Here is an 18,191-nt window from a genome sequence, read left to right on the forward strand (position 1 = left end):
AGAGAAGAGTAATAGCAAGCCCAGCAATCTGCATATCGCTTATCCCTAGGCTGAGGAGACTTGGGAAAATCCATGTGTTCCAGCAAAATCATGTCCATCATGCGATGATGCCAGGCCACAAGTGAGGGTGTACTCACAGGCTCAATCCACTCAGCAAGTATTGTTCGGCAAGCTAGTAGAAAAGCAGTCTTGCCAAAGCGATCCTGTGCCCCCATACATTTCACAAGGAGCACCTGCGGTCCTGCCAATAGGAGCACAGCAGACAATCGTAAAGGTATCTGAATGCATTTATTGACGCAGGCCAGTATATTTTTCCAGGAAGTCTCCAAGGAAGAGCAGAGAATCAGCCGATGGAACATGGTACCCTCTGTTGTGGAGCATTTAATACATAGTGGAGAGGAGAGACGACCCATTCGAAAATGGCGCACATCGTCACAAATAGTATGATGGATAATTCGAAATTGCAGGTCGCACAACCCGCAGTCCTTCAGTCGTTTATGTAGAGAAGTGAAGCATGAAGTAAGGAAGGGAACTGTAACATCCTTTGCACAAAACGGCGTCCAGTCGCGGGCCAGAAGATCAAGATGAGGAGTCAATTGCATATTTGAAATCAATCTACTCCAGCCCTGTATAGAATTATGTAAGTACGCACACTCAACCAGTGTTTTAGCAAAAGCAGTTTCGTGTGCATACTCCTCTGATTGCCAGTGAAAAGCCTGCAAGTAGTGGCGAGCTTGTAGGTAGGCAAAGAAAAACTTACAGGGTAACTTGTAATTCTCAACCATAGTTGTATATTGTAACACTTGAGGGTCGTCTTCTTCAAAGTAATGAAAGGCATACCTAAGTCCACAGCGAGCCCAAGTCTTGAAGATGCCACTGGTGGTAATACCAGGCTGAAAATCAGTTACCCACCAGCGGGGTAAACAATGAGAACAAGCCCGGCAATCCTTACAGCTGACGGAGCCACCGCCAGGCTCTGCGGCATGGATAAAAAAACATTTGGGAATATTGAGAGTTGTACCGTGGCCGCAGGAGCTTGGACCACATAAAGAGGAGACCCAGGGCCAAGTCATACGATTTAACATCCCTTCTTCACAGTAAGTATATTCATCAAGAATCCATTCCCCAATAAAACGCATCTGACAAGCAACATTGTAAGCACGGAAATCGGGCAGGCCCAACCCACCCCGAGGGCTGCCATCAATTATGATGTAATTTATTTTTTACCGATGAGAGATATATTTTACATGGAGATCTAAGGAACTCCTACAGTAAGAACGAAAAACTGTTTTATAAACAAGACCAGGCTATATAATCAAAGGGTGCTTGTTTTATTATTACTTGTAGTGTTATGAAACAATGGACATAAGGTTAGCTTGGGCAGTATTATAGTAATACAGAAGCAATCAAAGACAGCTCTGGGAGCATTTGTTCGAGTCTGCATCTCAAACGAGATGTAAGTAATTAGATTGGAGCTTTTTGAGATACATATGTGTATTAATTGAAATTCACATACACATTTTTTTCCAAACATTTGGTGTGTATAAGTTGGATCAGATCAATATTTATTTATTCATCAGGTTTTATATACCGTCATTAAGAAATATTCCATCATAACGGTTTACAAAGTGTTCAAAATCAATAAAATCATAAAAGAGGAAAGATACAGTAAATACATAATAGATACATTATAATTACAACATTACTTATTAAAAAAGTTTGGAAATGTTGGAATTATAGTATAAAAGAGAAATAAATAAATATAAAAATAAACACATGCATTAATTAAAAAATTAAAATAAAAATAATAGCACAATTAAAAATAAATTAATATCAACTCTACTGTTCAATTGTTGCTGGATTTGTTCTTACTTAATGTTGAGCGCTATATTATTGAGTTTGCTCATATTCAATGTACGTCTTGTGAAAGAGCCATGTTTTAAGCTCTTTTTAAAATTTTTGTATGTTTTGTTGGAGTCTTAGCTTTTCTGGTAATTCATTCCATATTTTAGGACCAGCTATAGAAATTGCTCTGTTTCTCATTTGTGTCAGACGTGCTGTTTGTATCGTTGGAATAGTGAGCAGGGCCTTGTTACTTGATCGCAAATTACTTATTACTTAGTTAGTTGTCATATTTTTACAGATATGCCCCCACTATGGATGTTCCCAACCATTAATGTACCTCAGATAAGACTGGTTTACGAACGTTTTAGGTCTAAACTCAAAACTGCAAGGTAATAATCACGTATAGCCCTAAATACACAGGTGCAAATTTCAATTTTAATTATCAATCAACAGTTTATTGATTTTAAGTACAACTTTCAAGTTTAGCCTTTGGTGTAATATGGGTCTTTTAATAAAAAAGTTTTTCAATTTTTAATTTTATTTTTGTGTGCAAGATTAACACAACCTCTACTTAATACCCGATACAATTACGTATATAGGTGTTGTATACTACCCTTACTTTAGATACATGAGAATTGATGTTGCTATATTTATCATGCTCTTGATCTCAATTTATATGTCACCATTTTAATTGTTATATCCTTGTATGTCTGTGTTTTAATTTTTATTGATTTTAAGTTATGTACGTCATCTTTTGTGAGTACTATTATACATGTTTTAATGATTTTTATGTTATATCACTATAGCCCCTGAGGCAGCCACTTGAGGAGTGGCGAAACTCGGCCAGAGCCGGGCATTTTAACACGTCTCCACCATAATCAATACGTTTAATGGGCATCTGTTTCTTACCCTAACTTTCATGAAAAGCCATTCTCAGCAAGTAGACAAAAATGGCACAAGGTTGAATTTTGTTGACCCTTTACTCTTTGGTTATTTGATGCTTAAAGGAATTGATACTGAGGCCTGCTAGAAAGTCTGTTTCATATTCTGTTGATTTGCACACTGCGTTAAAAATGTGGCACTTGCCTATGTTCTCAGCCTGGCATATCTCAGGGATGGGATTAATTAGGCTGGATACAGGGAAAGTTGTTGGCAGATATATAAAGTATGGTTTGTGTACTTGGCACTGTGCATGATGCATCTTATGATCTGAAACTTCACCCTCTCTTTAAAAAGGGGATGACTTCCTTGCACATCATTGCGGTCAGGTGCTTTAAAATTAGGCTTTTCTCTCTGCTATAGTACCTGGTAGCTCATGCTCCAGAGAAGAAAACGGTGAATGGTTCTGGAAGCCACCCACTGCTCAGTTGTTTTTGGTGGTCCAGCCCTTCTGCATATATTAGATGTATATGGGGGGGGGGGGGTTAGAGGAGGCTGGGGAGTAAGGAATTGAGGCAAGAGATTGTGTTAAAATAGTTGCTTGTCATTACAGATTACATAGTAATATAGTAAATGATGGCAAATAAAGACCAAAATGGCCCATAAGGTCTGCCCAGTAGCAACTGGTCCATACAAATTCCCACATGGGACCAGATACCCCCCCTGGCTCTTTAAGGGTTGTAACTGCTGTTCCTTGTACTCATGCCTTCAAGATAACACCGTGCAGTCGTATTGCTGCTGTTTTGTTCTGTGCTATTGCTTTAACTCGGAGGGAGTGAGCATATCTATCTGTTGTGCAGAGTGTTCACGTCTTTCCATCAGTGTGAAGTTCTCGTGGATCCCTTCTTTTAATGACCAAAGTGAGATAGAATCTAGCTTTCTGGTCTTGGTATTTCTCAGAGCAGATTGGGACCCTGCCTATACTGATCATGGCCCCCGCAAGCTTTGTTCACCCTCTAGCTTCTGCTTACCCAAAAAGCTATAGCTGTTAGATGATGGGGGATGGGGAGAGAAAATCATGTAAATAATTCAAGAAGAATCCAAATGTGCAGAAACCACAGCCCGAATGAGAGAGAAGGCTGTTGGATTGAAACAGTTTCTGTTGCGGTTACAACATACCACAGTTTTGACTTCAGTCCAGATAAAAATCTTTTGGCTCGTACTAAAGTAAATATTGCTGAGATACTGCCAGCTAATTTTGAGAGAGTCATGAAATACTGCCTTGGCAAAAGGCAGGCGCTTTCCATGCTCGTGATTCCAGTGCTCCCATCCAAGATCAGATTTCTGTGAGAGATGTGTTTTTTAAATAATCCTAGAAGACAGGCTGCCTAGAATTCCAGAGAGCACAAAAGCATCTTTACTTATTAACTTAATAAAAAAAATAAAAATCATCATTATTGTAGATAACTCAATTGAACAGCGATGTTGCACGTTCAGTTTACCATTAACAGAGCACTTAAGAATGGAAAATCAATGGGTGTTATAAGAAAAACCCATGAATGTACTAAAGCTTTTGGTGCACGGGGCTCAATGTGGAAAAGACTTGGTTTAGCTCCATGCCCTTTAATTACAGGCCAATGTATGTTGAATTCACTTGCAGTTATTTAGGGGACCTGTGGACAGCCCCTCTCAACCTTCCAGATCATCCAAGGTTGCCTTGTATAGATTTTTTTTTTTTAATGTCCTAGAAACGTGATACAGTTTACATCTTTGGAGACTCATTGTAGGCTACACTGTCCTCCTATCCCTGGCCTCTCCGCCCACCCCAATCTCCTAAACTGCTTTGATTAAAGTAAGAGCAGCAAGGGAAGACATTGGGTAGCATTTAAAACCAATTTCCCCTGATGCTGTTTTGTTTTTATGGCATCAAGAGAAAGACATAAAACATCCTGAGATTCCATTGACTGCTGACACCAAGTAAGTCTGTGTTAAAAAAAAAAAAAAAAGAGCAAAGGAAGGAAGCTTCCGACACTTCTCAAGTTTTATTGAAGGTACAACCCCATGGAAGGACTGTAACAGCTCTTGCTCATATTTCCGATTTCTCCCTTCTCTTGGATGTTGGCCGTAATAAAGAATTCTACCTGAGCAGTGCATGTTCACCTGAATCTTTCTATATAGTACACTCCTGTCTGCTATTGTGCACTCTGAAACACAGCCAAGTCAGCAGAAGAAGCTCAAGAGCAGTTAAAGTTCATCCAAGCTGTGTCAACAGATAACACACACAGCTCTGGAAGTTACTTTTACAGTTGTGGTGGGGAAGAGGGACCTGGATGGTCTCTAGAGAACAAGAGAACCAAACTTGTCAAACCGTTCCTTACTCAACAGAGCACACGTACTCTATCGGTGAGGCTAGCCTGAGATTTTACAGAAACTTTCTGTTTTTAATAGGGGAAGCAAAATTATCTGAAGCTAAGCTCATGTATGCCTTGTGCAGGGAATTACTAGATTTTAAAACTTTTTTTTGTTAGTAGTCGACTGCTACCAAGAGCTCGAGTTGCTGTAGCTTTTGTTTCCTTTAGGAAAACTGCAAGCACTAATGAGTTTCTTTTCTCTCCTGTACTGATCTGCTGCTGCATTTCTGAATGGCACTACGGTTGTGCTGTTAAGTTCTTAATAATGTGCACGAGCGCAGCATAAACTGAAACATCTCTGTCTACTAATGTAGTGATTTGAAGAAGATTGAACTAAGATTTTTATCCAAGTTAATAAGTTTCTGAGATTATTTCCATAAGAGAGCAGAGTCCCACATTTACTATAATAGTGTTGCACCTGACTACATTGCCTTGGCTAGCTGCTAGTTTGGCACTGATGATGTCTTGGCTAGCCAGTCCCATAAGGCTGTACTTTGGATGTGTGCAAGGGCCAGGCCTCATTAACTCCTGATAGTCCCACTGTTCTCTACTGCTTCTCTGCTTTCATCAACATGAGTGAGGAGTCTGGAAAGCAGAGACATTGCTAGGTACTTAAAAGATGTGTGGGTGTGGGTTTGTGTGTGGGGGGGGGTGTTTCTCTTCTGCCCCCAATCCTGCAAGCAGTGCAATCCTTTCACTGACAGGAGAGCAGTGCTGCCTCTTCTGTTACCTTCAGTCTGAAATCTAAATGCTTGAGGCCCTAGAGTCTTGTGGGTCTGCTGGAATTGTGCATTCACACTTCAGATTTCAGATGGCCAAGTTGGAGGCAGATGCAGATAAGCAATACTGCTGTCCTGCTGCCAGGATATGGGAAGGGGAACTGTTAGGAGAATTATGCCCTGGGGAAGGAAAAGGATGATCAAAGCATGGAGACGGAGTCTGTTGATCCAGTTTGTCATATGCATAGGGATGGACCTAGATTCAGGGTCATTTAAGTAGAATTGGGGCACGACCTGTTTTTTATGTCAAATTTCTGGAGTTAGATGTGCACCTGTTATGTCTCTTACCCCTATTTAAGGTGTTTTTCCTTCAATTTAAGAAAATCAATCTTTTTGCACTGCCATGTATATCCATATGCAGATTTTGGGGCTTCCTCTTTGTAGGTGGATTTTGATGAAATTTGGTAGGAGAGACTCTTCAGACTGATGGCAAAAGCTGAGTGTTAAAACCATGCACTGAAATTCAGTGCAGTTTTCCTAACGTACAAGCAAACTTTTTTTTTTTTTTTTTTTAAATCCTTGATGCAGTAAGTTAATGTTATGTTAATGCATCGGAGTTAAAATGTGTGCATACAGAGTTAAAATGTACGTTCAACATAGGATGAATGCACATTTTAACTAGGGAGGGAGGGGGGGGGGGAGCATCCTTAAGGCATGAAATATGGCCCTGATGTGGTCATCAGTGAGCATAGTTTAAACTTGGGCAGGCTGGGAACCCCTGACTTGCATTGATGCAAAAAAATGAATAAAACAGAGTCCTAAAGGTACTTCCTTGCACTGTGTCTTGTCAGTGTGTTAACTGCAACACATGCGAGGCTCTACAGAGGAAAGAATTTTTAATGTTTGTATTTCATTTCATGCACTTTTCCAACTTTGTCAAATCTCATTCTTGGATTTTACTCTTCAGCTCTTTGTGCTGTGCTCATACCTGTATGTATCAGTGTGGTGCCTGCATGAGGCCCTTGGTGTGAAGGTCAGCACAGCAATGTCCTCATTTTACTTTGGTTCACAGACGGCCTAAGGAGCAGGAGCTTTCAAACACTATTTTCTCTCTTGAACTAATTAGGCATTAGAATAAAAAGGAAACCTAACCATTTTACTGCCTTTAAAATATCCAAAGGCTTTTGTTAGCATTGTTGCTTTAACAGATGAAAAGAGTGGATCAGTGTTGCTTATGGCTTGCTAGCTATTCTCACCCTTCATTTAACAGACAATTGTATATTGATAAACCTTGTATACATCAAGGGCCACCAATCTGTGCACCTTCAGTGTACGGCACTGCACCTCCTCCTCCTCCTCCTCTTCCTTCTCCATTTCTGCTTTCTCCAGCTCTACATATGTGGAAGAGATTCGGTATGTTTGGGGGTGATATTTTCATCATACTGTTTCTTTGCACATTGTTTCTACTTTGCATGACTGCCAGTCACAGTAGCAGAAAAAGATGCATTTCCAGGAGTTTGTTGTAAATGTAGTAGCTATAAAGTGGCAGACTCTTGCAAGTCTTGAGCACCAGCCAAGAAACTCACTGACATGGGTCACATTTAAAACCTAGATAGTCCTAGAATGTCTGGTCTGTGCTTGGGAGCAGGGGAGTGAAATTAATGAAACTATTTTTATGTAACCCATTCAGATTCTCCAGCCCTGCCCAACACCATGATATACTTTGGAAGCTCTCAGGATGAAGAGGATGTAGAGGAGGAGGAGGAAGAGACTGAGAATGCAAAATCATCCACAAGCAATGCTTCATCTTCATGCCATTCAACTCCCAGAAAAGGAAAAACACACAAGCATACGCCCAACGGACAGGGTATGTTCCTGAATCAGAAAATTGCAAGTTTATTTCTGTAGTTATATATATTTTGAAAACAAATCTAAAATTGTTCTCCACCCAACTATATTTTCTTTCTCCCAACCATATGGGGCAGAGTTATTTCCGAAATACCCATATCAGAATCCTCATCCAGTGGGGTCTAAATGCATTCCTGAAAATCTGTTACCTTCTCCTATTTGTGGTCCTGGACCACACTTATACTTCCATATCGATTCCCTCCATGCAGATTCCCGAATAGCCACAACACATGTATCCCTTGGGATACTCCTCACTGAGGACTTAACCCTTACCCCCACCTCCAGACCCCCTCTCTTTGACTCTTGGTCAGTTCCCCAAGAGGGAGAAAAAACCCATCCACATCACACCATGGCCACTCGCCTTTCTGTTGCTCCTCTCCGGTAGAATCACTGAATGAGGGAAAAACCTCTTTTTTCCTGGCCTTAGACCTCTTCCTTTGAGGGGAGTTCCCTACAGGTATTCATGCTCTTGAGGGTCCCTGGGCCTCTCAGCCAACTGGCTCAGTACTCCAGCCAGTTATATTTTCTGGAGGTCCCTAAACCCAACCCCACAATGGAAGGGGCAGGAGAAGAAAAGGCAAAAGCCTGCCAAAATTCTACACTTCTATACCTCCTGCTTCAACTGTTCAGGAAACCTAAATACTTTAAAGAAGCATCCACACATTTCCCCCTTAACATATTACTACAAGGTGTTGAATGTTCACACACCTAAAATGCCATCCAGTGGTCAACTAATATTGCATGCATAAACATTTAATATTTCCCCAAACCAGATACATTGATGACTCTCTGGGTTTCCCCCACCCACAGTCTTCAGACTCCCACCAAATACATCCATAATTTGGGGGTTTCCCAAGCATGAATTTCACTTGATTAGAAGGCTTTGCATCTTCTATTTTATATGCTTGTGACGTGGATAAATTCAGTTTTTTCCTTCTCTTTGCACAGGCTTGGATTTAGGATTAGACAATATGTGCAACTGGCTAGGGTGCCATATTTTGAAAGTGTCAAATCTTATGACAAGGAGGAGCCTGCTCATGCCTGCGTTAAGGCCATATGCCTGCTCCACTTCAAAGGAGAGCTGCTGTGGCATGTTGGACCCCTTCTGTCCCTCCTATGTTCTCCAATCCTGCCAGTTGGTGCCAAAAGCCTAAATCCAGCCTTCTTCATGCACTATTTTCTGAGAAGGTTTATGTTCATCTGCTTTGTGACTTTTTCTGTCTTCATCTCCTTCCTTTATCCGGTCAATATAAAGTAGAAGGTGCATGTGGAGAGAAATGTACAGAATGTAGCATGGCACTTAGTAACAGTGAAAAAGTTGAATGCAGAGCGTATTTGTTTGCGGGTAAACATTCCTTTGAGAGAATGCTACCCCTGCCACAAGGGTCTATGGAGGAGCTGCTATTAGAAGATGGGCTGCACACGTAGCACATAATAGTCAAGCTGTCCAGGCCCCTGGTTGACAGGAATTGATGGACCTTAGGGCTTCCGTAATCATGTACCAATTATTGAATTGCCACCAACGCGTGTCCATTCACATCCTAGCTTCTCCCCCATGTCTTCCATCCTGAGTCTTTGGCAAAAAGCAACATTCTTCCATTGTCCTGTGTGTAACCAGCAGTGGAAGCTAATGCTCTTGCCCTTTCGAAAACAGCAATTGTTCCTTGGGGAAGAGGCAAGTGGGGGTGAATGATACAACAGAGACTTGGATGCTTTGCTTAAAATTTTCAGATTCTATAAAATATCTTTGTCTGGACTGTATAGAGCACGGTGCCATGTCCTGGCTTGGCAGATCAAAGCCAGTCTTCATAGAAAGATTTTCTATCATGCTTCTTTCCTTCCAGGATCCCTTCTTTCTGTTCCTCCTTCCTCAGGCTTTGTGTTAGCCTGCTGGCAAGCAGAAATATGACACTTATGCTGCAGGCCTCCGTTCTGTGCATGGGTGAGCTGGCGGTTCCTGGAATGTACATGAGGCTTGGTTGAAGAGCTTGTGTTGATAGCATGGTGAATCTTTTGCATGCTTGAAATGGGGCCACAGGACTGCCTTTTCTGGCCTGAATTCTGACCAGAGACATCCCCAGGTCTTCCATGAACATCGGAGCATGGTCGCAGACTGAGGCTCCAAGCATGAAATAACAAGACTCACTAGTGCTGTCCTACAGAGCCATTTTCTTGAGGGGAAAGGACTGTGAATCATACCTGGGAACGTTTTGATATCCAGTCATCCTGAGATTGTTGTGGATTACAAGAGGGGTGGGGGAGGGAAAGCATGTACACATACTTTCTCCTCTCTCATACATGTAACCCTTACTGGGAGGGGGTGTTTAGGGCCCAAGGGGGCGCACACTTATTTATTCTGTTCTGGGCTGCTCTAGCTAGGAATTTTCATCCCATGCTTGACTCTCTATCCCATAGTGTATTCTCCTTATGGGCCTCTCAAAGGACGTCAAGTTCAGGAGTTCTCCAGGTGCCACATTTTGTGCTTCTAAGAGCTGCATGCGGCTTGGTCACTCTGCTCTGATACTGCAGTGCCTCAAAATGAAAAATGCCCCAAGACTATCACGCTAATAAAAGTACAGCAAACAAGAGAGGAATGGATATGGGGAAAAAATTCTTAATTTTGGAATAATAAATTGTAGAATTACAGGCCACATTTTTACAAGATGTATAGCTAGATTCTGTGACAATTAAATACATATTTAATTTTCTCTCCTGAAGTAAGTAACATTCATAGAACTGAAATACATCATTTTTTTTATAGGTTGCCTATGATTTTTTAAATTCACTTTGCTGCCATTGAAACACATTTTCATGGGAATGATATTGGCAATAACTGCCTTATTAAATTATATTGTCTCTAGAGTACATAAACTTGCACACTGTAGCCTTTACTTCCCGATCACCGTGCCCTTTAAACCCTGTAAAGCCCAGTTCTGCTGTAACATGCTTTGTGGTTGGGAAAGCATGATATAAATAAAAGATAATGATATTAGAAAAAGCCGCATTTCCCCCCTCATTTAATTTTGTGTGTATTTTTTTTCCCACATCAGCTTAGAAACATCCCCGTTTGTACTAGAGAAAAGTGCAACTTGGGTCTTTGCATTCTGAAAAGATAATGACTAGAGATGTGAATCGGTTCGGTTCCGGTTCCGATTCAAATCATGCATTTTTTTTCGTCCGGCCCGATCGTTTTTTTTTTTATTGGCTGCGCCTGATCCAATAAACAAAAAACCCACCCCGATCCTTTAAAACCACTCCCTTAGGCTACACCACCCTCCCGACCTCCGAAAAAACGTTTTAAAATTACCTGGTGGTCCAGTGGGCCCCGGGAGCGATCTCCCGCTCTCGGGCCGTCGGCTGCCATTAATAAAAATGGCGCCGATGGCCCTTTGCCCTTACCATGTGACAGGGTAACCGTGCCATTGGCCGGCCCCTGTCACATGGTAGGAGCACTGGATGGCCGGCGCCATCCATTCAGTGGTTTTTAAAGCAATTCTTCAGAACAAACTTGTCCACTACAACTTCCAACTACTGACTTCATTTTTTTATATAAGACTTATCCACATACCAAAGTATATATACAGATTTATACTCTTATACCCATCTATATATTCTTACTCCCATTCACCAAATAGACCCTTTATCATCTACTATTCATACTGCTATAATTTAGCAAACTACTTATAGTCTATCTCACTTGTTTAATCTTATCTGTGGAGGTTAAAGACATGAGGTGAGTTGTTCCTTGTGATAGAACTATAAGTGAAATACTAATTTTTTTTAATGTAATTCACCTTGAGACTAATTTAGGAAAAGATGGAATATCAAATGTTTAAATAAATATCTGTAGCCTGAAAGCACTTTAGGGGTGTGAGCAAGTGTGTGATTTACCACCTTCTGGAATGTCACTAGGGTGGTGATGTTTGACTTGAGAGGGTGTATTAATAACTTGCATTATCCACACACCCTGTCATGCCTTAACACTTACTCTCTTAAGTCTTTGCTAGCAAACCTATTATGCCGATACGTATTTTCACAACCTTGGATTGCCCTACCATTGCTAAGGCTCCTTTTCAGATATGAAACAGGCCAGATTTGCAGCTTGGTCATGGGTTTGGATCCTCTCTCTGGGGCCAGTCAGGCTTCAACGTGCTGCACTCAGACCCAGGGAGGAAGGGAAAAGGCAGGAGTCACAAATAGTGCTGAAGGTTGTTATTTAAGGAGGCACCCAAGAACCTTTGGGCTAGTGTAGTTTTCTGAGCTGTCTGGAGGGGGTCCAAAGGTCATAGCTTCAAAAAGACAAGGAAACAAATATTTTTGGACTAATGGGAGTATTGTAGGTTTAAGAACTATAATATATATATACTGATATAGACTCAAAAGTTGTCAGATATTTGATTTAATAAAAAAATATAGAACTGAGGCTCCTGTAAGTGTTGGGAGCATATTGGTAAATTGCTGAATGTTTAACTTTTGTGCAAGGAGAGTCTTGACCACTGATGTCCAGTCGCTAAGAGGCTGATGCAGTAATCTGGGTATTAAAATGTGTGCTGGTTTTCAGCAGACATTAAAAAAAAAAAAAATTAACTCCCGATACAGTAAGCTAATGCTATCCCAAATCATCAGGAATAAAATAAAAATTCATTCTGTGTGTAAAAAAAAAAAAAAAAGTGCATTAGGGAGAGGCCAAATGCATATTTTAACTCGGGAAGGTGGGGGAGGGCATCCCTGACGGGTATTTTCAGCAGGATGTTTATCCCACTGAATATCTGGGTTAACTTATCCAGCTAACTTTAGCTAGATAATTTAATCATTAGAGGCTTCTTTGAATCTCTGTCTATCATGTCTTTACATATACAGAGATATGCACAATGTACTAAGATTTTTTTCCCCCAGTTGCTAAATATCATCAAAATTGATGCAATGCTGAATCATTTTATTTTTTTTACATTTTCTTTTCCTCTATGCCTTCCCAAGTTTTTAACGGGTCCAGCAAATCTTCAAAGGAGAAAGAGCCTGTTCACAAACACAAAAGCAGAGAGGCCACACCGGGGAAGGAACGGAACAGCGAGAGGACGGAGAGTCGAAGGGAGAAGGCTGCCGCTGCTAACCACCACCCAGCTACAAACACAAGCTCCTCAGCAAAAGGGCTCGCTGCTAACAACCACCATACCCTTCACCGGTCTGCTCAGGACTTAAGGAAACAGGTGAGACCCCCCCCCCACCCGCCTTAGCACACACAACTCCAGATAATGGGGGGGGGGGAGGGGGAACAGGTGAGGCCGGGTGGCAAAACTGGTGCAGATGGGATTGTCCTCCCCACATTCTAGCCAGGAAATGGAAGTGCCTCGCTCTTCCGAATCTGCAAATATGTTGGCACACCCACAGGAGCACGATATCTGTAAACTATTTAACCTGGCTTGCCATAAAGCTGGAGTTCTGAAGTGCATTTGATGCTACTTGTGGTAAGTGGTGGTGGGAAGGGGGTGGGGTGTGTGTGTGTGTGTGTGAAAGGGCTAATGCTGAAGCAATCTGAGAGTTGCAAACTTAAGAGCAAGAGAGGGGAAAAATTGGCCATTCAATGGATTGCCTACATGGTGGTCATTCTGATGCATGGAGGTGTGAGGATACGACTGCAGTTTTCAGCCTTCCATGTCTTGCCAGATCATTAGAATGGGGCTTTCTGGTATTTGCTTCCCGTTCAAATGCATATCCTACTGTATCATTAAACAACCTGCTCTGTGCTATCAGTTAATGAAAGATATGCTGGCAGTGTTCCTCTCTTCCCCCCCCCCCCCACCCCCCGCGATATCCCTCACGCCGACACCACCATAGAATAAAAATCTAAATGGTAAACCCACTCTTTATCGCCAAAACCAGCTGCGGTACTGTGTGCGAGAGCAGAGAGTGAATAAGCGTGGGTGGTAGTGTGTGTTTGAACAGGTACGGGGATTTTTTTCGCAAGCCACAACTTGCGCAATGATTTTAATTAAAGGTTAGGGTTGGTGGGGAAGGTGATTGTGTGTAACATTAATTGAAAACACTACAGGGTGAATTTTTAGTGCACAGCGCATAGAATCTTTTTCAAAGGTGCAGCCTGCTTTGTTGTTTGTGGAGTGCCTGGGAAGAAGTGTACCTGAGTTCTGTCAGGGTTACCTGGGAAATGAAGTCTTCCAGGTGATAACACTTCCTTTCCATGTTGCAGTTTCCATGCTAGGTTTTTTTCCCCCTTTTTTAATTATTATTATTATTTTTTTTTTACATCCCTCTTTAATTCCTTGGGTAGGAGACCCTGCTTACATTTTTGTAATTCATTCTTGCCTGAGTGGTTATCAGGAGTGACAGCCTTCTGTTCTGCGAGAAGCAGCAGACATGCTGACTTGGACCATCTGGACTCTTTTTCAATAAATCTGCTTTGTATTTAAGCAGGATTTATACGGGGTTTGTCACTCAACAATTTAAGGTTAATTGAAGATAAACACATCCGTAATCTGTATATGCTTTAGATATATTCACATGTAAATACTGGGTCTAGTCTGTGTAGGCCTTTGAAGTGGTAGAGTGTGACACTAACCAGGAGTGATGCTTCCCCTGTTCTCCTAGGACTGCACATCCTAGCTCTTTACACACCTGTCCTACAGCTGTGCCATCTTATCTTCAGCTGGAAGATGGTCATATCAGAGGAGTATTAAGTCAAGCTGAGTAATTAATTGCGTGAGGTCTTTTGGCCTAAAGCATAAAGGATTTTTGTGTCGTGGAACAACAGAATATGCAAATCTGATTGGCCAACATGGCTGCTTTTTTTTTTTTTCCTACGTACAGAAATTTCATCTATTGTGGAGATGCATTCTGTCCCTGAAGTTTTAAAGGAGCTTCAAAATGTATAGAGATTCCTACATTTTTCCATAAGGATTAGAATTATAACAAAAGAAAAGACTTCGCATTTTAAACGTGTTCGTTTTAAGTTTAGCATTTTACTCATTGACACCCTGCAGTGTGCTCGCTTTTGTATTTTTCTGTCTGAGGGATCACAGCATTGCTAGATTTTGTGGACTTAACTGCAGGTTGTTCAGGATCCACTAGTTGGAACTCTTTTGGATCCACAGTTTGAGAGCCTCTGCCATAAATTGGTCAATGTAAAAATAGGGGGAAATGTTCACGAATAATGAAAATGACTCCTCCCTCAAAAACAAAATTCCAGTTATTCCTTATTTCACAGTATAGCCGAATTATTGTGGGATATACTGGAAGTAAGAAACAGAGTTTGCAAAAGAATTGAGAATTAGGTCAGCGGCCTACGGTGGAGTTTTATGAGTTTCTTGTGCATTTTGGAAAACTGAATTCAGTTGGCCCTCTAGATTGGCCTTCTGGAGTACATTTTGCATAGCTCTGCTGAAAGGTCCAGGGAGCTGAATCTGGCTGTAATTTTGTCCCAGTGCTGGACAGGCCTTGGGTTGGCCCCATTATCCTGAGCCCGCTTGCAAGGTCTTACCCGTCTGCTGCTGGAGGTGTAGACGAGCTCGGCGCTAGCATGGGATCTACAAGGCTGGGTAGCTGAGCAGCAGTTCCCAAAATGCTGCTTCTAGGGCACCAAAGAAAAGACTTGCTGCCATCACTACAACAGGTCGAATTACCAAGCATGGGCCTGCAAGAAACCGTTGCTCCTGTTGCCGTTGATTAGAGGGAGGAAGAAGGTTGAGGAGGAAGAGGATTGCTAAGAGTTGGGAAGAAAAGAGCCAGATAGGGAAGGTAGTAAGAGAAGGCGTAAAAGGAGCAGCGGGGGGAGACTAATGAATGGAGGTTGAAGGCAAAATGGGGAGAGGGGGCAGATAGAAGTTGTGGCGAGAGCTGTGGTGCTACAAACCCATTATGCTCCCCATGTAGAGCAGAGATCAGCATCTTTTACTTAAAATCAGAGGGTGCTGCCTTACCCCCCTACCTCTTTGTGAAGGGAAAATGACACACGTGTGATTTTCCTTTTATATAGGCCAGCCAAAGCCAGTAATACCCGGAGAGCTGCATACTGTGAAAGACATAGAGTTGACTGATAAATTTTAGTTATCCTCACAGTTGTTGTAATATTAGTAGAGAAAGTTAAGTGTAATTTCCTTCTAAGAATGCCTTTTTTTTTTTTTTTTTAGATATTAGATGCTAAGTATTATCCATTTTGGCACAGTGAAAGAACAGCAAATGCTTGGATCTTAGTTCAAAATACAGAAAATGTTTTGTGTTTTTAATTAATGAAACTTCTAAAATGCACAGCTTTTGGGTGCAGCAGGCACTTAAAGTGATCTTGTCGCCCTGGAATGTTCTGTGGTAGTGGAGAACTTGTAATGGAGCAAGTGTCTGGAAACTAGTGCTCCTATTGAGTGTTTACGGTGACTTGGAGAGGACCTCGCAGCATTTAACCTTGCTAACTAACTGGGCAGCATTCAGTCTCGGATGCTCTGAGGGATTGTTTTCTTTCTGGTTATCTAAAAGGCAGCAAGTTTGTGTTTTGAGCAGAGTGCCAGCTGGATGGCTTGCTTTCCTGGCATGTTTTGTTGAAGTGGGAAAGAAAGGTGGAGCAACCAAGGCCTACAGATGTTACTGTTGCTGCTTTAAGAGAACAGATGGGAAAAATCTGGCTCAAGGGGACCCTCTACTGGTCTGCTCTAGCATTATTTGCTTTGTTAAGACTTGGACAGCATTTCAGCAGGAATTGCAATCAGCAGGACCATTTCAGAAAATGATTTTGTTTATGCGCAGTGGAAAAAGACACTATCGAGAGCACAAGAGAAAAGTGTTTTGTAACTGAAAAGTTGAGAGGACACAGAAGAATGAATAATCCTTCACCTCATGAATAAGCAGGAAGAGTCCATTCTAAATCGAACGGCCATCCATTATGTTAGATATGTGACTGGAACTGTTATGAAGCCTTTGATATCAACCACTGAGAAGTTAACTAACTGTGACAATAGCAGTGATGTGTTTGCCTCCCTGCTTTCTAATACCAGAGTCCTATCCAAAGTCCTTACAAGAAATTTTAAGAAATACGAGTACCGGTTCTTAGAAACAATCACTGAAATAAAGATATTTCTTTCATTCATCATCTTGTATATGATATGAGTTTTACAAGCAAAAAAAAAAAAAATGTCATAACTGGATTGTAGGGCTATATGCATATTGCATTTCCATTTCTTTCTACGCCAGCAGGAGTGACCTGGTGAAGCATCACTTCTGCGTTTTTCACCCCTACTGATCTAGAGAGGATATGGGAACAGGGAGAAGTGTATGAAATGCTTTTAGGCTGCTGGATTGTATTTAAAAAAAAAAAAAGAGTCATAGGATTTTGGTCATAAGAAAGCATATTTATGAAAATCATGGATAGAGTGCATGTGTCTAATAATAATAATAAATTGGCAGCTCAAATATAAAAGAAAAGCGTTTGAGACTGTTTTGACCCAGCGACAGTGCTGTTTTGTAGGAAAGCATGTTTGATTCTCAGTTCCTGGCATTGCATCTGTTGCGACTTGGGCTGACTTTTGTTGCACCACCTGACATTAAAACCTCTTTTCTCGCAAGTGAAAAGCTGGGTGGGGGAGGATGCTATTTGTTACTATGGAAGCAAAGTGGGTGCCTCACAAAGCCAGATAACATTAAAAGAGTTGCTTCAGTGTGCTCTGTTTTATTAGTGGATTTTATGATGTGCATTCTCTTATAGATCCTGATTTAATAAGGCTTTTAACCTTTTCTGTGTCTGAGGGGCGGGAAGGTTTAGTAAATCCGGTCCATAGTTTGCTGTATTTGTTACTGGCTTTTCTGTACGGTCATTTTCAAAGGGAATCCCATTGGGTGGAGTGGGGAGGTGGTTGGGCGTCCCCCTGAAAATGCTCTCATGTATACACTGTGGGTACAGAAGAAACGTATGCCCACTTTGTACCTATTTTTCTGAAAACTATGTGCGGTGATTTGAATATTAAATCACTGTCGGGCCGATACTCCTCCTACGTGTCCAGATATTTTCTTTTGTGCAGCTCTGTAGAAGCTGAGTTTAAATTTGCGCGCTATTAGCCAGTACAGTGCAAATAGTTTGGGGATTTCTTGTGCGCACTGTTGTGCCATGTGCACAGGGTTCACGGCCCGTGCGCACAACCTAAGAGGCACCCAGGGGTATGTGCTTTTCCTCTCCCCCACCTAACCCCGCTCCCTTTTCTCTGTGGTTGGGCAATTTTCAAACACTCGTTTTATGCAGGTTAACGTATTTTTTACCTGCTTAAAAAGCTTTGAAAATTATTGTTCTAAAGTAGTGCTACGGAGCTCCAAAAAGGAAAATAACGCACTAGTTATCTCCTGTATAGTGCGGTGCCTCCTTCTCGGCACGCAGCACTCCGTTGTAGTCTCCGCCAGTAAAGTCCTCAGCCGTTTCAGAGTTGCCATTTTATGCCAA

General features: G+C 41.6%; 1 protein-coding gene across 1 annotated transcript in view; it reads left to right on the forward strand.

Annotated features, from left to right (window-relative positions):
• JARID2 (jumonji and AT-rich interaction domain containing 2) overlaps window positions 1–18,191 on the forward strand; it is a 585,747-nt gene that overhangs the window by 465,948 nt on the left and 101,608 nt on the right. Inside the window, 2 exon segments of the mRNA XM_029590689.1 lie at window positions 7,545–7,721; window positions 12,740–12,969. Of these exon segments, the coding sequence (XP_029446549.1) occupies window positions 7,545–7,721; window positions 12,740–12,969 (407 nt within the window).

The sequence above is a fragment of the Rhinatrema bivittatum genome, chromosome 2 (genome assembly GCF_901001135.1).
Source record: "Rhinatrema bivittatum chromosome 2, aRhiBiv1.1, whole genome shotgun sequence".
Classification (NCBI taxonomy): Eukaryota; Metazoa; Chordata; class Amphibia; order Gymnophiona; family Rhinatrematidae; genus Rhinatrema; species Rhinatrema bivittatum.